Raw genomic sequence first — 25639 nt, 5'->3', positions numbered from 1 at the left:
TTCTGTGCTTAGAGGATCTTAGTCTTCCTGTGAGCTTTTACAGTTAGTTTATTTATTTTTGGTACTGATGACAAATATTTAGAATTAAATTATCTGCACAAGGCTTAGGTTTAGTTTTATAATGCATTGACAGTTCTTGTCTTGGCAAATTTCAGGATCGTATTTCATGCCAGGCACCCAAAATGGCACAAGAATAATTTACAGGTATAGTATGTTGAAAGCAAAGCAGAGGAACCTACAGTACATTGATTCATGGTGTTACATTTTAAAAACTGTTTATTGCACTAGTATTAGTATTAGTATTAGAAATGGGTTTATTCCATGATGAAAAGTGTGAGAGGAGAAGGCTTCACAGCCAAAACGTTGTGTTTTCTCTCTTCTCTCTTCAGCATAGAATAAACCTATTTCTTGTTCCTTTGCAGACTACGCATGCTGATGCAGCTACCCACCTGAAGTATTAGTATTAGTATTTGTATTAGTATTAGTATTAATTGAATGCACAGTGTCCAGAGGCTAGATGGAAATGTGATGTAATGAGTTGGTTTAGCCAGCTGTGGCACTGTGCTGTCTGGAACAAACCACCCTGTGTGCAGGCTAAGTAATGATTGCTCATCAGAAGAAATTACATAATCCTTTAGCACTCTGCACTACTCAACATGCTGTTTGCACCTGTAAACAGAACTCTGCAGTCCTTAGTTTTTATTTCCCTCCTAGCATGTTTTATTTTTTACACCAAGACGAGCCACTTCACGAGCTTTAATTTGCTTGGAAAATCTTGGTAGCTGGCCGTAAGAACCAGAGTGGGATCTACTGTAAGTGCAAGTGTATTTAAAAGTGAGAACAGGAGATACTTCCCAGTCATGTTGTTGAAACTGATACCCTGCTTTTTTCAAGATACAGCTGGGTGACATCCTGAGATCAACTAAATACTAACTCCTAAACTGGTCAGATGGGCTGAGATACCTTCTCCTGTAACCTTTCCTATAGTCTTCTTAAAAATAAAGTCATATGCTCTGTCACATCTTACATCAGTTGTTTTTTTTCCTAGTCAGCCTTAATTTTATATTTATAGGATAAAGCATGTCTGGTTTTGTTTTCAGCAGGGTGGTGGTGCTGTGAGGGCAGTAATAATACAATAGTACAAGAAGTTTTTACTCACTTTTTTACTCTTCTAGATAAGTCCAGAAAAGAAGAGTGGCATTATTAAAATTACAGCATGAGATGTTGAAAACAGAATAAAGCAGACCTTTTATTGGGAAAAGGGCTGTGCAGTTACACGTGTCATACCTGTCATCTGTTTTGACTCTCTGTTGAGCTACTGAACAGGTTCAGGGCTGTATTACCCTGTTCTAAGATGCTGTTCCTGCTCTTCAAGTACCTGCAAAACAGATTTACAAGTAGACCTACTGAGACAGGACTGATTTCACTGGGAAGCAGCGAAAAAAGTGTGCGTTTTTAAAGCAGTTTATTTTAAGTCATTCTCTCGACCATTCTTCTAAAGCAAACTGATTTTCTTTTTTTTTTATTAATCCTGACTTGCCACACGCTGAGTCACTGTGGGTCTCACAGCTCTGATTGTCGCACTGGGCTGTTCTCTGTGTTTGGTTCCAGTGCGCTGCACCACCTCCTGATTGGTGAAATTGATCTGTAATTAACATTCTGGCTCACTGTGAGATCTGGGGATCTGTCTGATAAAAGGTTTCTCACTTGCTCTTATTTCTCAGTCTTTCAGATCTTCCATTTAATTGCTAATTTGCATTTGTAGTCAACTGGCACTTGAGCTGTTTACAGGAAAAGTACATTACTCTGTAGTCCAGCAGTGCAGTGATTAGTGATTTTGACAAGCCAGTGAGGGTCCATTTGGTTACAGAAGCCTCAAAAGAGCAATCTAGTTTTGGCACTAAAACTTTACACCTGTTTTCAGTTTATTTCATTGCTTTGAAATTCAGAACAATTCCATTTCTCTTCTCTATGATCTGTGGTGTTTTTCAAGTCCAGAAAAACACTAGTAGGGCCGTAGGGCCAGACTGTGAACATGGATTCTATGCTATAAAATTAACTACGTAATTGATTAGAGGAGAGCCGCTGGATTGCCCTAATTGATTTATTAGATGATGAAAAAGAAATCATGGTCAATAGCATAAACTGAAAAATAAAAATGTACTTACAATCAATTTGTAATACATTTGTCATGCGACTTTCCAAGAAGTATTTTTTTTCCTTGCTCCAGAGCTTCAACACCTATTGTCACTGTTGTAGGCTGGTGTAATCTTCTTCCTCATCTCAGATTGTGCCCCGCAGATACACACATGCCCTGTTTACCCAGGCAGCGCTGGGGAAGGATCTGTGCTAGAGCTCCCATGCTTTGCAGCAACTATTATTTTCCACCTCTCAAAACAAAAACAACATCTCGTCATTACTGTTAAGGACATAGTGGCTTGGGCTTGCTGACTATGATCGTGCCGTTTGTTGATGAACTAGGGCTTGTGGTTTTCCACTTACATCAAAACAAATGTATTTGATCAAATGCTTAATTCTTGCCTGCATGATTTAAGCTAAGCACCTTAGTTGCATTTTAGTGATTCTTCCTGAAAGAGACATAGAGAAGCAAACTTGTCTGTCCTCTGGGGCACTAGCCACAAACAAATGTATTTATAGTAAATGCGTTTGATAGACCCGATCTGTTTTTCAGGGATTCAAATAATTCCCACACTATTAGCTTATCTAAATGTTATGAATTGCTGTGTGTGGCTCTTTTCATTCCTATTACTATTCTTGGCTGCGCTGCTCAGTGACAGTGGCAAATGGAGCACTGCTTAAGTCTGCACCGACAGTCCAAAACATCAATGCATTAAATAAAGTAGATGCTGACATTTGTTTCTAGCTGATGCAGGAAGAAGGGCGCAGTGCAGTCTTCCTGAGGCTCTGTTTTTTATGTATTTATTTTTTGGATCCCTTCTATGCAGAAATAAAAAGTGTTTGCGGGCAATAAACATGTGGGGAAGTATTCTATTGACATTTCACGTGCACTTCAGCATAGCATCATAATTCTAAACTCTATACACACAGATTTAATGTGGAGCCGCAGATCTACTTGTGCTGTTACCTCACGCTGTCGATTAAGAATGGTATTTTGTCAGGGTGTTCTGACACTGAAACTTTATACATTTTAATACCGGGAGGAGAAACGTTTTTAATCACAAGGTTATTTAGTAATAATACATAGAAATGCAGGCAGCATGGTGGCGCAGTAATTACAAGGGTGCTGGGGCCCTTGGGTCAATTTCAGACATGGGGTGCTGTCTGTGTGGAGTTTGTATGTTCTCCCCAAGTTTGTGTGGGTTTCCTCCCACAGTCCAAAGACATATTGGCTTTTGTGAAAACTGGCACCAGTATGAGTGTGTTTGTCTGCCCTGCGATGGACTGGTATCCCATCCAGGGTGTACCCTGTCTTGTGCCCGATACTTGCCAAGATAGCTCCCTGCGACCCTGAATTGGATGAAGAAATTAGAAAATGGATGTGTGGAGGTAGAAATGCTGAACTGTAAACGGAAAGGTTCAGAATGGTGTAGTAGTGTCCATGATCCATTTAAAAAAATATATTTTTTTTCTCTGTTTACGCAACAAGAGGGGGTTGGGTTTCACCCACAGTTGGTGGTACTTCTGTATCCAAGGTGAAGACCCTCAGAGAATAAAGACAGTGCCCTCAATGAGTGTACTGATGGGCAGGTGAACTCTCATCTCAGGAAAGGATAGCTCTTTTAAGGCCTCATAACCTTGATAGAAACAAGGAAATGAATGAACTGGTTCACTTAGTAGCACAGAAGGCAAGAGGGACTGTTTTTACTCCTCTGAAAAATCAAATTGACTCTTTTTTTTCTTTATAGTTGTGTTCTATGTGGGCGTTTGCCCACACAGGGTTAAGAGGACATACAAAAACATTATCTTAAATTTCCACACCGTCTACAGACAAATGTAACCCCATTAAGAGTGAAACACACACGGCACGTGGCCTGCACAAACCTGGATCAATCCCTTTCAGCTTCAAAGGAAGAAGTGAGTAATGTAGGATAGTTATTTTAGAATTTACAGTAGGATTGATAATCATAGGTAGCAAATCAGTGCAGTGATTAGCAAAGCTGCCTCGCAATGCTGGGGCCCTGGGTTCAATTCAAGACCTGGGGTGCTGTCTGTGTGGAGTTTGCATGTTCTCCCTGCATTGGCGTGCGTTTCCTCTGGGTGTTCTGGTTTCCTCCCATAAACAAAAAACATACTGGAGGGTTAATTATCTTTAGGACATTTGGTCCTGCTGTGACTGTGTGCATATTTGTGCCTGTGTGTCTGCCCTGTGATGGACTGGCGTCCCGTCCAGGGTGTGTCCAGCCTTGCACCCCCTGCTTGCTGGGATAGGCTCCAGCTCCCTCTCGACCCTCAGTTGGAGGAAGTGGTCAGGATGGGTGGGTTGATAGACAGATACTCATTTCAGACAACACACAAAATGGAACAATACACTTCAGTGGAAAATATAGGAAAAACTGTTCAAAAAAGCTTTGTTAACTTCATTCACTTCAGAGAAAGAGGTTTGCCTTTGCAGGTCTGAAAAAAAAGCATCCTCAGCTGTGATGTTTAAGAAGTAATTTTCCTTTAAATAACTGTATATGAAGTGTTACTTTCTTAAAAGTTTTCTTTGTCCACTGCATCTCTTTCTATCAATGCTCTTTACCAAGTGGAGATTAGTGCCAGGGCTGTTAGGAGATTAAGTGTGTATTGATTTCACCTGGGACAAAAACAGCATTTCATTATTTAATGACCCGTAGAGAAGCAAGAGGGAGAATCGTTGCAAAGACTGGATCTGTGCTATTTTTCATGGGTTCGTCAGGACAGAATTTGCTGAATTGCTGAATGCGATGAGTCCATTAGACAAAAAGAACCGGTCAACCAATAATTAGCTTTAATGTGATGGGGAAGGGCTGAAACTCCACATTAAAACATGTGTCAACAGCACCGATTTCAGTTTATAAACGTCAAGCAGCAAGAGCCCTGAAATGTTAATGCCTGGTATTCTTAAGACAAGTACTGTACCTGCACACAGGGTGACCACCTGTTTATTTTAAAATGACGAAATAACACGGTGAGTTTGTAAGTGTCAGGAATCAGCACAGTCTTTCGGGATGCTGATTTAGGCATTCTGGGGGCAAATGAAAATGTATTTTTTAATTTGATGAAATCCCGATTATATACTTTTTCCGTGTAATGCATATCTTTCATGAGAATTGTAGCCTAAAATGGTCCTTTCCTACACACAGAGACTACGTGAGGATGCACGCCTGATTGTAATTTTAGCCCGAATTCTGCCATTATATGTATTTGAGTGGGTAAGTGTGATGCAGCCTATATCAACAGATAATAAAAGACATTCGTCCTCGAGACTGTGTTCGCCTTAAAGGGCACTGTGTCCTTTTCCCACGCATTTCTCTCACTCTGTCAGAATCCCTTATTTTTGATTTATGGGCCACTTAGCTACATAAGCACAGAGTGCTCTCTCACTGTGAGTGGGCTGAGCTCATCTGCTGTGATAAAAGATATCATAGAAAGTGCTTGATTTGAAGAATTTGAATAATCAAACTATGAAATTGCCATCAGTATTTGAAGAGCAATAAAAAATGAACTAGTGGTACAGAAAGTATTCGCCAGAGATTTCGGCTTCACAACTGTTTTCAAACTACTGTGTACTGTCTATAGTATAGCACTATATACGGTATATATGACATATTAACCAAGATTTAGGAACAGTAGTGTTCTTGAGACATGTATATGCTGGTATCTAATCAATGTGGAACTTGAGGCATTGAAAACCAATTATCTGTATTTTTCTCTGAAAAGGTTAGTCTTTTCGTTCGTTGTATTTCTGACTCATTCCCTGTTCGACAAAATTAAAAGGTCTGTCATCAAATATTAATGAATACCAGATTACCGGGAGAAAAGAGGGAAAAATCAAAACTAATGTACTTTTTAAAAGACAAAAGGGGGCTTTTCACAGGCATAATCCAGGGAAGCTGCTAATAACTTCTGTCACACAGAAAAAGAGTGCAGTACTGTACTGTACTGAGTCCAGCGGCTCAGGAGAGAGGAACAGTGGACTTACTGTAAATCAAGGATGCAGGTTAATGAAGGGGAACCATTCAAAAACAATGGAAACGTTTACCAAACAGAATTTGATTTCAGTTTTAGGGCCTTTTGCTCTACAATTGTTGCGAGCGAATAGGAATTTAATGAGCCAGCCATTCTTATATTTCCTGGAATGACCAGACCTTTTAACATCCATTGGCAGAACTGAAGCAGTATCGATACACAGACAGGCTGTGCTGCAGAGAACTCTTTGATGCTGATGATTCTACCTGATAAAGGAGAGAGAAGAGACGAGAGAATTGTCCCGGGTGCACATGACGGCACCTTGCTTTCAACGGAGTGACTTAAATTCAGCGGAATAATCGATCCAAAATGATTAAATCAATTATAAACATGTAAACGGCTAGATCCCAGTGGGCCCTAAACTTGAGATTAAGGAGCTCATTCATAAAATGCCGACCGTAAAACGCGTGGTTGGAGCATCAGTTTTCACAACTCCTGCCAGCATTTCCATGAAAGCCTCTCCTGCGAGGGCTGTTTCACATGAAGAACCGTTTCATCCTCTCCGCTGTGTTTACTGACAATCACTCTTAAAGCTGTAAAGATGACAGAAACATCACCCAGTGAATAAATCAGAATAGAGTCTATGCACATACTGTACAGACAGACATTCACACACAGACAAACATAGGTGAACATACAGAGTGACATATTCTTTCATACAGATTCATCAGTACACATAGGACATCAGAACCATGGTCTTTTAGCTGCACAGGGCTAGACATATGTTTTGATCTGAAATTCACATTTGAATGTGTTAGCCTTTTCTCTTGTATACAAGGCTGTTGCTCTGGTTACTCTTTCCTCTCAATGATGGCCAAAGGATTGGGGTGGCCATCAATCAAGGCCTTCTTGCTGAAGTCTGACTGATTTTAGTATATTATGCTTGTTTGGTTTCGGATGGAGTTGGGTTTAGTAGTCCAATCTGAATAGGATAAAGGCAATGCTAAGCTTAAACTATTGTCTCGTTTCCAAGGCAAAGCCCTGTCATTTATAGTTGTGAAGAGAGCCAGCAGTCCAGACACACCAAAGGGATCTGCTCAGACCACATCTGGAAAGACCCAGGATGGTAAAATGTCACTCTTATTAAAAATGGTTGACATGTCTATATGTTACCCAGTAGAATCAATGTTTGGGGAAAACGTGGCGTCCTGACAATGTTCAGTACCTCTCAGAGCTAAGTGTCTGCGCTGTGTGGCCTCATTATTGTGAGGTGCTGGCGAGACAGGCATTCATTGTGTGGCTGATTCATTCGTAGAAGTGCTCCATTTTTATCTGAAGAACAGCTTGTCGAAACTGAACACAGCGTTCTCAACAGTACATCACTTCTGAGATGTTTTCCCGACTCATTCAGGTCATTTCTAGTGCCAGCGTAAACTGGTCTGGCTTCGGGAGGTCGGTGTCTAAATGCAGCAGCAGTTTATTCATTTTCAGGAGCTGTAAAACAATTAGGCAACACGGTAAGAAGTCACATGCATCAGTTTTGTTTACAGATTGTTTTATGTTTGGATGCGTTTATGTTTAGATGAAATCAAAACAGCATTAAAAAGTCACAATAGTGAATCAATATAAAAAAATAAAGTGCAAAACCGAGTTTTCATTATTTAACATATGCTACAAAAAAAGTGGACTTTGTATATAACATGGTAGTGAGTTATAGAGCAGCGGATCCCCAACACAGAGGGCAGCTCCTCTCTTTGCCTTTCAAACTGAATATTGGTGTGCAGAGAGCATCACAGCTATCTCCGTGCATAACAGGGCTGACAGGACGATGATCTTTCAAGGTAATCTAGGGTCAGATGAATTACAGATCTGTGTGCAACTAAAATCATTTTAAAATGAATTATATATTTAACTGGAAGCCAATGCATAGTGGCCAGGATATGAGTAACAGGTCCTGTGTTAGCAATTATGAATGCTGAAAATAAGGACCCTGTGCAGGGCTCAGGTAGGCTTATTCCCCGAGTAGCAGTAAGAAGTCCAAAAAGAAAAGGTTACCAAAAAAGAAAAGTCCTTATATCCGAAATCCAAAGGGCAGGCGATAGTCAAGATGGGGTAGACACAATACAGCGAGGCAACCAATCCAAAAGCGCAAAGGCACAAACGTGGTCTGAATCTAGCGAGAGTCAGGAAGTAAGGAAGAGAACAAGCTTTAGAAAGCGGGTACGAGCACTACGGAGCTCCAGGGAGAGTCCGAGGAGGGTTAAAGTAGTGACAGGAGTGAGAGGGGATAGGAAGGTTAGTGGGTGTGGGTGGGTACTGTATATCCAGGTTGGGCTGCACATTGGTGGTGGTGGAGGGGAGTCCCCATTACCTGTAAAGCGCTTTGAGTGGAGTGTCCAGAAAAGCGCTATATAAGTGTAAGGACTATTATTATTATGTTGTTGTTGTTGTTGTTATTATTATGTGACAGTGTTTGTGAGAGCATGTGGAACGCGTGACATCATGTCCTTTTTGATTTGGTAAGAACTCTGACAGTGGCATGACATGACAGTCCACAACAGCTGTACCATTGACATAGCCCCCCCTGAATGAGATTAAAGCACAGAATTTTCTTGCTGCATCAGAAAGTGGTCAATATGAGCTGATGTTTGCAATATTTCTAAGATTTCCAAGATGAAAGATCTCACAATTCTATCCCTGACAAGTCAGGCTGTTGCTAAGAACCTGCTATCAAAACTTCTGTCTTTTCAGAGTTAATTGCGTTGCGTTGGCTTTTGGTCTCCAGTGGTTTTGCGACATTTTAGTTTGATGTTTGATGTCACTGATAGTTCTTAAGAATGCTGAATAAGTAAAAATGTCACCATATTCTACAGAACTCTGCAATTATATTTTGCGGGCAAAGCAGTGGAAATTCATAACATGTGTAAAGATGATCTGAAAAGTAACATTATACCTAATATAGAGTCACAATTGGTATAGTATTTGCTAGGCCAGATACTAACTCACCAAACTAAAGAGAGAACTGTCTGATAAGACATGATCTAACCAGCTGACAAGGTCTGATCAATACCGCTTCATAACTGCAGTTTCTCAGAACTTCTGAAGAGACTCCACTCTAGAGAATAGCTCTTTGTCCTACAGTGGTTTTCAATCGCCTCTCTCCATAAGAGGAACATGAGCTTCTTCCAGGGAACCGTGTGAGCTGCAGCGCTTATCAGGCCTCATTAACAAAGAAGTGGGGAAAACCAGGCAAAAACAAAAACGAACAAAAGCCCTTTTTCTTTCCACAGAGGGAGGGACAGCTGAGCTAAGGAGTGGATCCCGAGAGCTGTGCATATTAAAAAAAAAACACGGGCGGCTATTTCTGCCACGTTTCTGAAGTCGGTCCTAACTGCACGCAAAAGAGTTTGTGAGTTTCTCTTAGCAGCCTGGGATATGCTCTTCCCTTGCCTTTTTTCTGCCTCTCCCTGGAGAATGCCTGGGCTTGTCTGTCCATTCTCTCAGGTTTTCACTGTGTCAAAACAGAATAAACAGTTGTTTTGCAGAGGCGAATTGTAAGTGGGTTGCTCCCCTCACTACTCCTGAGAGCCACGATTCACTTTCCATTCACTGTTATAAAGGCTGGCTGAAAGAGGCGCTCTTCATTGCACATTGTTTTAATTGGGCTTCTTTTCTGAGCAGAACAGTTTACCTTGGTTTCATGAGTGCCGGTGTCTAGCCTTTAAAATCAGGAGGCCTTTCAACAGCCGAGTGGTTAATCCACTTTCATCCCACATGGGCCTAACCAATTTTCATTTTTTTTTAATCTCAAAGCTTTTTTGATGAATGTCATACATCTTGTCTTTTGACCTCTAACAATACAGGGCATTTTTTTTTAAAAAAGATGCTTATTAATTTATATATGATTGAAATTCAGGTTCATGCATTTGCAACAAAGAGCTACCTAAGCACAGGGCTTAGTGAGAGGCATTAAGATTTAATCTTCCAAAGCCCCAGTAATTACAGCAGCCTTTACATTGTTTAACAAATTAGCATATCACTACAGTTGTACAGTATCTATTATATGTGAGAAAAGGAGGAAAAAAGAGCCTTGGTATGCAATATGTCTTCAGTCTTGTGAGTAAGTATGGTGAAAAATGTCAGGGGCTGTCAAAGGGAGAGATTTAATACATAGTTGCTTTTGTAAAAAGGCATAAAAGCCTCTTCTATCTGAACATTTTTTCAACCTCATTCCTGATGGCAGACATTTTGAATAAGAGGTGCAATCTTAAGACTGGAAAAAGAAGCTTAGTAAGCATGTTCTGGGGGTCTCTAATCATATTTTCTCTGATGATGTACATCATCAGATTGTTCTAATCATTTAATGTTATATGGTATTATTTTCATCCTGTTGAAATATAGAGGTGCACAAACATTTGGAAACCTTTTTTGCTACAGTTCAGAAAAAAATCAATATTGCAGAAAAAAAACAAACTATTACAAAGTTTTTTTTTATTTGTCAAAGTCATGCAAGACCATTTTGTTTAGCTGTGCAAGGGGGAGGGGGGGGTTGAAATAGATGTACAAGTTCACCTTGTGTCTGATTGTTAGGAGAGGGGTTAGACTTGCTTATAGAGGGCTAATATCTGCTCTTAGGCATAAGCAGGACAGCTCAAACTGGCTTTCTGGATCAGATCAGTCTTTGGTCAGACTAGTATCGTCGCTCACTTGTGTTTGATAAGCTCATGCATTCATTTTATCTGATGAATTTTTTTTTTAATGTAAGAAACCCATTTTAAATTAGTACAAATGTATTAATATGCCTTCTGGTTTTGTCTTGTTGGAAAATTGACACTTGATTCAAAGGTTTAGTCAATATATCACTAAGTATTAAAGTATTAAAGTTTCTAGCCATCTGCACCAAAGGTGTTCTTGTGTAAAAGAAGATTCCTCTCCACATCACCACACTTCCATCAGCTGACCAACTGACCTAAAGAGCACCACAGTTAGTATGACATTCACCACAACTTCTACACAAACATTGCTTTGCTCCTGACCTGTGAAGAGCACAACAGTACTTATCAGTGAATAAGAGTGATTTTGTTCCCCCTGAATGGCCTCTGATTGTTTCATGCAGATGACGAGCTATAGTCATTCTACTGAGGTGTGGGTTATTTCTTCCTGAAATCATGTTGTAACCGATGTAGTCTGGAAAGGATTATGCAGATGGGCAGATGGATCAGACAGATGTGATGGTCCTGGGTTGATGTGGTGACCGTCTTCTGCCCATCATGGCCTGTCAATCACAGAGCACGTTTCTTGGTTTTCTTTGGACTATTCTGCTGGTTGTTGAAGTACAATATCCAATTCACTGGACAACTTCCCTCACAGACAAGTAGCCTTAATTCATACCAGTAGCAAAGAGGCAAACTTCATTACTCAAGTGGTAGGTACAGTAGGTCCCTTTTCAGGCCATAAAGGCCCATGGGGAATGGGTGGCAAGGCCACCATTTATCTTGACCATCCGACACTGGAGGTGGAGGTGATGTGGTCAGCATCACGCTCCGGCCTGCCTATAACCCCCAGGATTAACCCCCGGTACTCATTTGGAAAGCAGGCTGAGTGGACCTGGGAGCCATCTGGAAGGAATTAGAATGATCTAAATCACTTGCCCCTACCAGGGGTTGAACCTGAGACCTTCTAGTCAGGAGCTAGACGCCCTTGCTAGACTCAGCAGTGTGGGGTCATATAATTCATTGTTCTTAAAATCGTATCTTTCTGAGTGGCTTTTTGTATTAAGTCCAAATTAACTCATTTTGGCAATTTTAACTCAATCTTAACATCATATATGGAGCAGATGGAAGTTTTACGGAATTATGTGAGCTCTGTTTATTTTTTTCCAAAGATATGACGCTACTGTCTGTGTCCAATGATCTACTGGTGTAATATACAGGCCATTGTGCTTTTGCCATGCACCTGTATATAACATAAACTCTATAAAACTTAAAAGAGCAATGCTGTTTTTTCAAATGTCCTGTAGACGTCTTCTGTCCTTTATGATTTTCTGACTGAAAAAAAGAATAGATTAGAGGTCGGTTTTATTATTTTAATAATTTCCATTATTTGCCTAGTGGTAATTTAGTCCCGGTGCAAATCAATTTGTTTGGTTCTGTGCAACATAAAACCTATTAGTGTGAAGCAGATAAAATGCATTAGTGCACACTTTTCACATGGCAGCCCTCTACCACCCCTGCTACCAGTGATTTAATTATCTTGATCCATAAACACCTCCACAAATCCTGCTGATCTCTTCCTTCCCCAGACTGGCTGTCCTGCAGCGAGACTTCAATGAGCTGATGTACTGATGCATCTGGGGGCTGGGTTTTTATAGGTGGGACATCCCACCAGCTCTCTTGTGGGTGGCAAAGAAAACTGCAGTGCACTAGCTGCTGCTTGCTTTCAACTACGGAAATCATTAGGATCTGTAGCCGATCTCTCTCGGGCACCTGGCACTAATCAAGGTTGTTGAGCGGGAAAGGGGGCTCTTTTTAGCGTAATTCAAAGCAAAAGACGAAAATCATTTTCGTGCAAGGGAAAACTAAGCCAGCCCAAGCACTGTATTAATCCATGTGCCGTCTCAGAAGAATTAAGAGGAAAAGAAAAGCTGCACTTCTTAATTGAACTTATCAGGAAAGAAGGAGTGATGCACACGGAGAAGGGAATGTGGCTCTGATCATTTTTTGTAAGGTGTGTTTACTGCCTTCAACCAAAGTGTGATAAATATTAAAGAAACCAGGAATGATCTTGAGTCAGCAATTGTAGTAAACACTCTGACTTAGATGGCAGAAGATTCAGGGACTTGCTTTGCCCCTCTCTCTGCCTCTGATTCCCCTCTTTCTCATTCCTCACAAACTACAAGGCACACCCCAGACGGTTACTACATGCCCTATCTTTCCCGTTATACATGGAAGTCCAATATGGTATTCATTTTTAAAACAAGATGAAAGAACCATCTCCTAATACCCTCCCCAACACACACACACATCTTAAAGTACACAAAAGTTGCAAAGATGAGCTTTCTGTGAAATGTGATTAGCCCTGCACAGCCCCTTCACGAGGACAGCTGCTGAAAGTCTTGTCCTTCTGGGTATCTTTATGGGACACATTTCTGCTCCTCCACAGTAATTTCATTTTCGCAGGAAGACAATTAAAAACATCATTAGGAGCCACCATCAGGAGCATTGTCTTGCAATTTAGATACTACTTCAATTATGCAAATAGACAGAGCTGCTAAATAACTCCCAGAATTTCAATTCCAGGGGTCCAACAAAAAAAGGGCTTTCATGTATTGTTTTTTTCGAAAATCATGTTTAATGGAGTTAGGATCTGTGCAATGATTGTGAGGTCACGACTTGATGGCTAAATAGTGAGCATTGTTCTCTGATCTCTACCGAAGGAGTGTAGTTAAAGTGAGAGACAGGAATGTACTGGTGTCACTCCACTGCTATTGGCTTCAAAACAAGTCTCTAATTGGTGTGTGAAATAGTGTATGTGTATCAAACACTTGCTTCAGTGGCGTCTTGTCATCTAGATCTGTAGCTGTAAAACAGTGGGGGGTTTCACTTCGATCAAGTACGGCACCTTCACAATGCGAAAGGAAGACTGGACATGAGTGAAAACCTGAGGAACTTTGATTTCATTAATCGAGGAAGAAGACAGCTTCAGATTTGCATAACAGAGACGAGCATTCCCATCTGGGTTACACTCTGAATGCAAAATTCAGAAAAACAGCAGAATCGCTCTCTCCATGAATCATTCATTTCAGCTTTGCATATTCATATAATAAGTGTGTTTTGGCTTCTCTGAAAATTCATCTCCTTTCCGTGGGGACAAGGACCAAATCAATACTCACCTTCCTGTCACGATTGACTTCAAAATCGATAAGTTATTTTGGCGGTGTTACCTGACCAAGGGGGACATGCTGTGTATTCCCAAATGGTCCTGCCAGCAGTAATGAGCTAAAAGTCTTAAGAATTTCGTGCTTTGAATGCAATGCATTCATCGTGATTCTGGCTGCTGCGTTGCTTGGTTTCCTAGCAGCTCCCTTTCTGTCCAAGTGCAACTTGGCCTTGTCTTGAGGCAGCTCCCAAAACCCACCTTCAGACCTGCGTATGAGTCTGTTATACCCTGGAGCAGAGTCTGCTCTGTGCAAGGACTTCCAAGCACATTTCCAGTTACACCTGGACAAAGACAGAGGTGAAAAAGTAAATGATCCAAACTGAAATACTTGTGTCCAGTATAAAAACATATAAAAAGCATTGGCAGTGAATACAGTGAGACGCCATGAGAGAGACATGGCCCTTCAGGTGCAAGAGGAGCTGGCCTCCCTTCACACAGCCAAGGTTCCCAGGTAAAGACTTGAAAATACTGGCCTTGTTTGCTTAAAAGAGAAGCTGTTTGGTTAACTGTATATATGAACTCAATAGAGTAGCTCTGACTCCCAGTCTCTCAGCACAATCATGTGGGTAAATAGGAGCAAGCCATAAATTAGGCCTGTGGGCCCCTGTGGCCTGTCAATAGAGGGTCTGTAAATACATCTAAAAATTGTTCAGAACTCTGAGAATCTCACACACCGTGTTGAAATAATTAAGGAAAAGGTGGGATTTTGATTTTACCTGGAAGTGCAAGCTAAGCAGAATTTTAGATTTTTCTAAAGCATCTTGTCGCCTCGGTGCCCATGTGAAAATAAAGTGGTTTATACAGTATAACAATAGGCAAACTCCACAATACCATCTAATAAAAAATAGATGCACTCTTCTAAATCCTGTGGCATGCCGATTCTGCTGATGAAAAGTTTTTCCACTTAATGCAGCTGCTCTGTGCTTTGGTGGAAGCCGAAAAATCTAATCTTTCATCTGGGCCAGTGCTAACGTCTTCATGGATTGCTGTATGATAATGCAGACGCAGGACGCCAGCAACATGTTGACATTGATCTGTGATACTAGATATGTAACATAGTTTCATGAAGGATTCTGGTGTCAGGATGACTCCTCGGGGGGGATTATCAATAATAATAATAATAATAATAATTAATAATAAATAGGTTTATTCCATGCTGAACAGGGAAGAAAGAAAACACGTTTCGGACGTGAATCCTTCTTCTGAAGATCTGTTTTCTTGGATTAAACCTATTACTTGTACAGTACCTTTGCAGCCAAAGCATGCTGACGCAGCTACCCACCTGAAATAATAATAATAATAATAATATTTAATAATGTTCATTAGCAAATTGTTATTTATCAAACGTTTTTCAAAAGATTGCTAAGTGTTTTTTGTTAATGAGAAATTGTGCTAATTTGATTTCCAAATGTGTGTTCCTTAACAAATGCATTAACATTCAGAGATATGTGCCTGAATGGGAATTTGAAAGGAAATTGGTGTTAATGATAATTCTGATAATTAACAATGATAATTGTTAATGAAAATTTTATGGAAATCTATTTCTGGCTGAAAAATAGTGTCTTTTAATAGTTAGCAGGCACATAACCAGTAGTGAAACAGCGCTGGGGGAACTGGTTTAAGGGAAAAACAAAAAAGTAGTGTTTCAGGGAAGTGCAGTTGCACCTGGGTGGGGCAGCTACAGTCAACCGTGCAGAAGCTCTGCAGGAAGATCTTTGCACTCCTGCAGATCAGGGGTTGTAGGATACTGCCAGACGTGAAGCTGGCCTTCTGTGCTCCTGCGTTGTTTCTAAAAGTCACAAGTGACCAGACAGGACCCTCTGTAGGCATCACCTTGCAGCTGATTAGCTTCATGAAAAGGCTTCACCTTCCTCAGATCAGGGTCTCACAAATCAGCAGTAGCATCAACATGGCAGAAGCCAGTTTTATGCTGTATCTGGCTATGGAGACATTGATTACACACACGTTGCACTCAAAAACCCCTCCTGATCATGCAGATACTTACTTAGTACAGGTATGCATAGGTAGGGGTTCGATTCTCCAGACCTCCCAGATGATTTGTGAAAGTACAGCAGGTTATGTGCAAGTCTCACTTGCTTCTGCCATGACTCTAATACTCTGACATATTCTCAAAGACCAAATACAAATGGAGTATTAGTAGGTAGTAAGTGTTCAAAAAGTGCCTATATAGTTCAATATGTAAGTCTGAGAAGAAGTGAAAATATTTAACTTATTCACTTAGAAAGACTGTCCATAGTTGTAATTTTACAGGTATTGGACTAGATGGATATATTCTTACCGTAATTTCCATCATGTACTGTACATTTTTCTATAACTTTTGGTAACATTGGAACCATTATGCAAATTCTTGCTATTGAGTGGTAAATTAGACCAACAAATATAAAACCAAGTACAGGTCTCTAAAATAGTTTACATAAAAAAATAAATGCATAATTATTCAACAACAAAACATAGACTGTTGTGCCTTGTCACCACTGAAATAAGCAATTGTGGTATCTCTCTCTCAAGATCTATATTAATGAGATTGTTCTCAGGAAAATGTTGATTACTTGTTAAGAAATAAGGTCACAGTTAGGGTTACATCATCCTTATTCTTTATTGCTTCAGCAATAATAAGGAGACACTTACAGGGACTGCAAGACTTGTATTGTAGCTTAATTATATTCCCATGCGGGAATGGTTTGAATATAGAGAAATTCACAATCGCATTATAGTGCATACAGTAGAAGATTGCCTGAAGAAGGCTCCATAGCCGAAACATTGTGTTTCCTTTCTTTTCTTTTCAGCAGGGAATAAACCCGTTACCTCTTATGGATCTTAATTATTATTCACTAAACAAACCTCATTGAAGACCAAACAAACCAGCTTTAGAAGTGGACATTTACTTACGGGGATGTTTTTAGAGGATCACAAATAATTGTGTTATAAAACCAGGTGATTATTCTATTTTAAGAGATAATTAAAAAGAAAATATAAGCATACCACAAAAAGTGATCTACTGTATATGTTTATACAGTCTGTCATCAGCAACGAAGACAGCAACATGTACAGTATAGATCAATTTGTTTCATCTCATATTATGCATGCATTAAATGAATAATTACAGTATATACAATTTGATATGTGCATATATGTGGCATTAAATTGGTAATTAGATTAGGATTTATAAATCAATAAATCATTTTGAAAGAGGGACTTTAAAGTATCTTAGAGAAGTGTGACTAAAATGTGCATTTCTTTTCACCTATCAGATCAATTGTTAAATAGCCATTCTTAGAAATAACTTTCACACTTTGAAAATCTGTGACCTTTCAATTACACTTGCCACCAACCTAAAATCCACATTAAATTGCAATGGCATTTAAAAGCAGTAACGAGTTTTCTGCTGAAGTTGGTGCATTGTCAGGTGGCCATTTTGCAGTGATTACTAATTTCGTGATGGAGCACTTGTGCATGCCTTCTGCTCGGATGGGTAATTAATGAAGTGAGCTCAGCTCTGAAGCATGGGCTCCTCAGCTGACTATCCAGGGTCAGTCATCAAAGTAGTACTGCCAATTAAAGTGCCTGTAAGTGAGAATGCCTGCAATAACATTGCATGAGGAATCTGTGAATCTGCCTTGCACTCTCTGTCCTCTCTGCTGTTGTCAGACAGGCAGGGTGAGCTTGTGACAGCTGATCTGGGCAGGACACCCTCTCCTCTGGCCCCATTGTCCAACTCAACAGGAATGGAATTAAGAATCCCATTCCATAGTAGTTCAATGCGTTTCAGATCTTACAAGCTGCAGGTTCTAGTGAAAATACCACAAACTAAACTAAATCAATTATAATTTAATTTTAATTTTAATTTAATATAATTTAACAATGTTATGTAAGCAGATTCAATCAAAATTAGGTTTAAAGCTTAAAACTCCAGCACTTACTGTGGACTTATGTACATACTGTACTTTCAGCATGTGTGACTTGTAAGGGGTCAAACTGTGATGTCATGGCACTGAGTCTGTAGTGCCAACATGAGGACCAGGATTTAACAACCCTCATCTGGCAGAATAACAAAGCTCTGCTATTGAATGCCATATTCGTTGTGCAGGGTTCTGACCGTAGTCCTATGCAGCCTGTTGCGGCTACAGAAGCACATTGCCTCACCAGGAAGTCAGCTGCCTCACAGCTCTAGGTCTAGGGTGTGATGAGGGCAAAGGAGGTCTTATGTGTGAAGTTTGCATGTTCTCCCTGGATCTGTGCGGCTTCTCTCTCGGTATTCCAGTTTCGTCCCACTTCCCAGCCATGCTGGGAAGGCCAATCAGCACCTCTCTGCTGTGCTTGAATGAGTCAGTGTGTCCCAGTCTGCTCTGCAATGGACTGGCTTCCCATCCATGGTATAGTCCCACCTTGTACCCACCTATACTAGGTTTTGCTTTGCTACCAGGAATAAGCAGTATTAGTGTATCATAATTATATTTTTAAGTGCAAGTGTGAGACTAGTTGTCACAATGTGCTGTAGATAATTGTTCTCATCGAGTGCATGTTTAAAAAAATGAAAGTGATCCGACTTGCACAAGCTGAGCCATTATTTGTTATACAGTTGGCTGTGGCAATCCTAGACTGGCTTAACCCAGCGGTGCTGTACATTGGCTCTGATGACCCACGTCAAAGCCTGGTGCCAGCTCTCAGTCTCTCTCTGCTGAATACCCTGTACAGCCCACTGCACCGACAGCAGGCTGGAGGACAGGGTGATGCAATCAGATGGTTACAAAGAAAATAGAAAGAAATGCTCAAGATGGCTTTTTGGACACATTTTGTATTAGTGCTTCAGGAAGAAAACAGATACAGACAGCAGATACAAAGGCACTTGCAAAGAAAACAGGAGCCCATAGGCTTAGAGAAGAAGGAAAAAGGGGCCCTAATTAAGCAGGTTTTGTCTGCTGCACCATCAGTTCTTGCACTAGTGAAATGTGACCTAATCACTTCTTTCCATGAGAACAATGACTGCGACAAGTGCAACCAAGCGCAGGCTAGGAGTTCTCTGACTCTCCTTTCTCCTTCCAGCTCGGTCGGAGAGATGTGTTTTGGCTGCAGTTAGACCTGCCAGCAAAAGACAGAGTGCCTGAAGATTAGTAGTAACTTGAGAGGGAGTAGCTGGGAATAGATTACTTTTTTTTCTCATGATAACCCCTCCTCCCTGAAAAACAAAATCTAAGCAAATTTTGCCCACTCCCTTTGCCAAGCTCTAATGAGCTCAGCATGACATTAATTCCCCAAAACAGTTAATTGCTTGCATCATGTTCAGTGGTTTAAGGTCCTGCTGGTGTGCCAAAGCTGCCTCCTAAAGCTGTTTCTCAGATTGTTCCTCTTCCCTGTAAGAAAATGACTGAATTATTTTAAGAACTATTTTTGGTCACGTTCCTATGGCAACGTTGCACGGGGGAGCTGTGTCTATATCTGTCAGTAAAACAGTGTTGGAAAGGTTGAGAATAAACTCACCCAGTTTTCCGCCTTTTTTGCAGTATACACTAAAACAGGAGCAGCGAATAAACTGCACAGATTTAAAAAATAAAAGTGGAAGTAAGTGAAAGCATCCCAAATCCTCTAAATTGCCATGTTATATTCTGTAAACAGATAAATAGACTCAGCTATTTTTGAACCTGGTTTACAGCGGTTGTCAAATAAACCTCGCCTCATATGTGAATTTGTTAAAAAGCTCATGTCTGCATGTTTTATCATTTGTATTTTCCTAATACCTAAAATACAGTGTGAAGATTCAATAATCTGTTCTGCTTTGTAGTCTGAGCATTATTCACACAGTGGAGCCAAGTCATTTCAGGTTCTTTAACCTAGATTCTAGAATTTAAATGGAGTGCAGAATTTACTGCTCTTCGCAAGAGACTACATACCCCCAGAATGCACTGGGCTATGAGCCAATTAGGCTTGCCCTTGAACTTTCTCATTTGTATAAGAAACTCAGACTGGATCTAAATTAGTAGAGATTTGAACACTGGGGTGCCATAAACTGGCGTTTATGTATTTGTGGGTTAACTGGTAGTTTATTGATTATTAACTGCCGTAGCCATTTCCTATTGTATAGTCTCTATTCCCTAAAACACTCCGTTCAACACATATCCCAGTGGGCCCAGTAATATGCTTATTCTTGCTTCTTTTTGGTTTATTTTAGCTCTCTTGTATGCAACAATTTTTGGGAATGTCACCACCATCTTCCAGCAGATGTACGCCAACACCAACCGGTACCACGAGATGCTCAACAACGTGCGGGACTTCCTCAAGCTGTACCAGGTGCCCAAGGGCCTCAGCGAGCGCGTCATGGATTACATCGTGTCCACCTGGTCCATGTCGAAAGGCATCGACACGGAGAAGGTGTGTGCAGCGCTGACGATCCCTCGCAGTCCAGACCTACACCCTGCAGAGTCTGTGCCAGCCTGTGCCAGTCTCAGAGGTGCATTAAGAGCTCTCAGACTTAACCCAGTTTCTTTCTAACTGGGTTAAAAAAATGAAGCTGACAGATCTAGTGTGATTGGACATATATTGGCAATGACAGGCAATTTCATCACCACCTAGCGTCCAGTAGTAACTGCATTTATATTACATTTTTAACGGCTTTCTCTCCCTTTAGACACAGTGACCAATATACAAAGCTGTAAATGTATGTTTTGGACATCAGTAAACCAGTTGAATTTGTGAGCATCAGCTCTTTCTTCGGTAATGACTGGGAGTCCTGCTCTGTGGTGGTAGGAAGGTATTTGCAGAGCTTTATTTGCAGAGGGGGAAAATTGCCGTGTCAGTAAATTCCTCTTGATTATTTTCATTGATAGATCCCTTGTCCTTTGTGAGTTATGTTGAACAACGAAAGGAAATGTTAGGACCATGTCCTGTAATAGATTAGCACACATTATTTGACATTTCTAATAGCATTTAGTCGTATTCCACTGTGATTTAACAAACCCATTGGACAGACTTTGGAACAGAGCAGTTTTATTGGATATTTTTCAAAACCCAATACTTAAAAAAACACACACACAATTCTTTAAAAAGGTGCAGAGATGTTTAGCTTTCTTTAAGTAATCCAGTAGAGTTTTAATTACACCCGTATTCATTAAGCCCATGGCAGAAGATGTGTGGAGCTCTGTACTTCTGTTGTTTCTCTAGTGCATTATGAATCTATAATCCATCAATCAAGCAACACTGCATAGCTAATCCACTCCAGCTGAGATGTAAAGAAAAACAATTAAAACTCAAAATGAATTCATGAACCTAAACGTAATAGTGATTGAAGAGAGACTTGGGGGTAGGAAGCTTCTGGGGCCTTCAGAACGTAGGGTTCAGTTTATGGGTTTCAAGCACAGCGTCACAGCGGTTTCCTTGATTGCTCCTGTGAGGTGATAAAAGATTTCAGAATAATTATGTCGAAGCTGTGAGAGGAGGGTGAAAATGTGAAAACTCCACAGAAATCTGTAATGTGTGGCGGCTGTAATGTTCTCGATTTGCATGTGAAAAGAGAAAAGCATTAACCTGCTTTCAGTAGCGACGTTTAATGTAGAGTTTATAATTTAAAGAAATTACTGTGCCGGGGACTTTCTTTTTATATTCAAACTCCTGGCAGGAATTATCTCTTAGGAGGATTTTTTTTTTAATGTACTTAATTTCTGCAGAAAGGACTGCTTGTTTGCACAAATAATTTGGAACATTAGGGGAAAAAAGACGAGCTGTGCCAAAAATAGCTTTAGGCAGTAAAGCTGTTTGAAAATGAAAAAAAGTGCCAGTACAATTTCTGTGAAAGTATATCTCCAATAGTGATATTCACTTTATTTTAAAACATTTATTTTGTTTCTTAACCTGTACTTATTTGATGATAATATCATATTTCTATTGATCTAACTGATCTAAGATGTACTGTAGGTAGTGAATACTATTCTCTGCATTTCTACATACAGTAGGTGTAGAAATAACACAAAATTCACACATTTTCTAGTTTAGCTCAGAACTTTTAACTACAACATCTTAGGTTGAATATACCAAACTTAGATTCTAGCATCAAATCAGCGTGGTTTAAAGAACACTATTCTAGTTATAAGCAATAGAATAAGCAAGTGTATTCCACTTGCCAGAGACGGGGGTGCCAGTAGTTACGTGGCCTGAATGTGCAGGCAAAAACGGAGACAGAAGATTCCTTAAGGGAGCTCAGCACATGGCAGTGTGTGTGGAGGTGGGAGAGTCCATTAAAGTCCATTGCCTGAACTCTAGTGTGTGATTAATCCCCACTGCACCTCCAGCTCTGGTGGCTTTCTCCTTGCTGGATGTGCCTGTCAGTGGGACTCAGGAGTAGATTTCACCTGGTTTCACTTCCCTTCAACCCACAGCATCTCACAGTGACGAACAGCTCAACAATCTCTGCAATCTATGATTGGAAGGAGCTGTTATGCTTTATCATAAACAGAGACGTCTTTATTTCTCAGGATGTATTTACCGAAAGGAGAAAGGTTTGGGTGGCGTGTTCTGTGCTTTAATTATGTTCTCAGCCCCGTGGGCTTGTCACTGTTGTTCCACCACTCTGACAGCCCTTTACTGCCATGACAAAAACACAGTAAATCCCTTCATGCCGCCAATTTGAATGGCAGCGCATAAATGTAAAACTGCATCACAAAAGTGCTGGCAACATTCCTACGTATTATTTTGCAAGTTTTCTAAGTAGGAAGAAATTGCCTTTTGTATCGATTTTCTTTTCAGGGTTCAGAAGATGCTGCTTTTGTGATGTTGTTTAGTGTTGTTTGCTTCCGTGGAGTTGTATGCTCTGTAGAGTTCATAAAGGAAGCATTAATAAGTGACCTAAATCCCTTTTCACTCCTGTGTTTTGTGTGTTTTAATAAAGTTGTCAAGGTGAAGGTATTTTAATTGTCTGGTCCTTGCAATCATCTTGCAAATGGAGATTGCTGTGCTGTCATCTGTCACATCAACAAAGACAGAGACACTGTTTCTGACTAAAACATCTGGTGCTGTATGGTCTCTCGTCCTGGGACACTTCCTGGGGCTGAAATGTAAAGGGAAGTACTAGATACGTGAAGAACAAATGGGTTCTCTTTAGACCTCTGCCTAATAGCCCAGTGAAATGAAAAGCAGACTCAAATGGCTCAAATGAATGGGGCTGTCAATTACTTTTTCCTGATCCTGGGGGATTGTAGGATCTTCTGGTTTACACCTTAACCAAACACTTAACGATTGAATTAAATTCAACATTTGCCTTTAAAAGTCTAAATTATGTTTGTACATATAAACTTGCAAAGCAGCAGTTGTCACGATTGTAGTCCCTCCCCCTTAAGGGCGCTCCGGTCCTTTCACTTCCGTGTTGATTTTGTGCACCTGCCCCCTGTTCCTGCCTCCCTACTTAAGCCAGACGCTCACTCTGTTCCGGGCTCTGCATTGGTTCCCGTACCAAGCGAGTCCGGGATCGTGAGCGCCTGGTCCTGTTCCCCCCTTCTTCCCCCAGACCCTCCACCGGATCCCGCTCCGGTTTTTAATCCTGTCTGTCCTCGTCTCGGATGGACTGCCTAGCTTTGGACTTTTGCCTCGTCTTGGATTTCCCATTCCTCTCTGTTTTGGATTGTTTGCCCCGGACTCACCCCCCAGAACACCTGCGCACTGTGGACACGCCCCCTGTTTTCATTCCTGACCTCTGCATGCTTTTTTCCCCGTGTTTTCCTCACTCATCCCCGGATTGTGTCGTCTGCATAGGGAAAGAACGCTTTCATTACAGCAGTCCCCTGCATTCAAGAAGCAACACCACTGATACTTGAATGGTATTGACAGTGTTTTGTTTGGCTGCTGCAGTGCCTGTTTCCTCACTGGAGCTTGGTGTGCAATGATCTATTCCCCTACCCCTCTCCCCTCCAGGTGTTGTCTATCTGCCCCAAGGACATGCGGGCTGACATCTGCGTGCACCTCAACCGCAAGGTCTTCAATGAGCACCCTGCCTTCCGGCTGGCCAGCGACGGCTGTCTGCGCTCGCTGGCCGTGGAGTTCCAGACCATCCACTGCGCTCCTGGGGACCTCATCTACCACGCTGGCGAGAGTGTGGACACGCTGTGCTTCGTGGTGTCGGGCTCCCTGGAAGTCATCCAGGACGACGAGGTCATCGCCATCCTGGGTGAGTGGCGGGAGTCTTCCAAACCTATGGCACCCCTGATTTTGTCTGCTGCATTAAAGCGGAAATTCAAATCTTCACTCCGTTCTCTCAAAACTGAGATTAATCTCGTTGTCCCAAAAATAATCCTTTTCCTTAGTTCTCAGGCAAAGTTATAAGTTCTAGGGTCTCGAACTTCCAGAAAGAAGTTCCTTCGTCTGCAGTAACAGGTTAAAAGTCGTCATCACACATATCAAGAAGATAGTTTTTATTTTTAATCAAAAGCTAGTTTCTTCCAACTTGCAAATCCCTTTCGACTGTTCATTTGCTGTATCAGTACATTTCTATAAATATTGTTGAATACCATCCATCTCTCCATCCATTAAGTGCTTTCAAGTCAGGGTCACAGGGGAGCTGAAGCCAATGTCAGTAAGTAATGGGTGCAGGGCAGGATACACCCTGGATGGGATGCCAGTCCATCGCAGGGCAAATAGACACAGACACAAAACATGCACACACTCCCAACAGGGCTGATTTTACCAGGAGCCAGTTAACCTACCAAAATGTTCTTGGACTGTGGGAGGAAATTGGAGCACCCGGAGCAAACACACACAAACATGGGAAAAACAAGCAAACAAACTCCACACAGATAGCATCCCAGGTGTGGATTTGGACCCATCGCCCCAGTGCTGCAAGGCAGTAATGCTAACCACAGTGCCACCATACCACCGTTTCTCAATAATGTAAAAAATAAAACAAATTGCAATTTAAATCTTTATAAAGGCATATTCGATTGAACTTTGTAGAAACCCTGGGCATAAATCAAAATATTTAATGTATTCTATTACATGTCCTGCTATACTCTGGGAGGCCCAGCAGTCTCATTAGCAGTAATTGTGTGGATGCCAGCACCCGAGGGATTAATTGTGCGATCGTTTAATTCAGTCATCTTGGCCCCAGGAGCCTTAGGGGGCTGACAGACTGGAGATGAACAGCAGGGCTGCTGCTCTAAGAAGCACCTTAAATCCAGAATCGTTGTGCACTCGCCAGGAAATCCCAGAAAATGAAGGGGAGTTGTTGTCTGCATGGAACAAGATGAACAGAACTCTTAAAACAGAATAGCAAATTAATACTAACATGTCTTTCCGCTCATCTATCCATCCATTTTCTAGCTGCTTCATCCCATTCAGGGTTGTAGGGGAGCCGGAACTTGCCTGTTCCATCCCAGCAAGCAACATGCGCAAGGCGGGGTACGCCCTGGAGAGGACGCTAGTCCATTGTTGGGCAAACACACACACTCAGCCCAAGGCCAGTCTTCCCCAGAGCCAATAACCTATCAGCAGGTCTTTGGACTGTGAGAGAAAACCCACAACAACACTGGGAGATCATACAAACTCCACACAGACAGCACTGCAGGTCCCCAGT

General features: G+C 41.1%; 1 protein-coding gene across 1 annotated transcript in view; it reads left to right on the top strand.

Annotated features, from left to right (window-relative positions):
* kcnh5b (potassium voltage-gated channel, subfamily H (eag-related), member 5b) overlaps nucleotides 1-25639 on the top strand; it is a 105440-nt gene that overhangs the window by 44082 nt on the left and 35719 nt on the right. The window contains exons 9-10 of the mRNA XM_006632330.3: nucleotides 20258-20457; nucleotides 23986-24238. Coding sequence (XP_006632393.1) covers nucleotides 20258-20457; nucleotides 23986-24238 — 453 coding nt within the window. The remainder of the gene's footprint in view (nucleotides 1-20257; nucleotides 20458-23985; nucleotides 24239-25639) is intronic.

Source organism: Lepisosteus oculatus, chromosome 8, assembly GCF_040954835.1.
Source record: "Lepisosteus oculatus isolate fLepOcu1 chromosome 8, fLepOcu1.hap2, whole genome shotgun sequence".
NCBI lineage: Eukaryota > Metazoa > Chordata > Actinopteri > Semionotiformes > Lepisosteidae > Lepisosteus > Lepisosteus oculatus.
The sequence above is the reverse complement of the archived record's forward strand: the minus strand, read 5'-3'. Positions and strand labels throughout refer to the sequence as shown.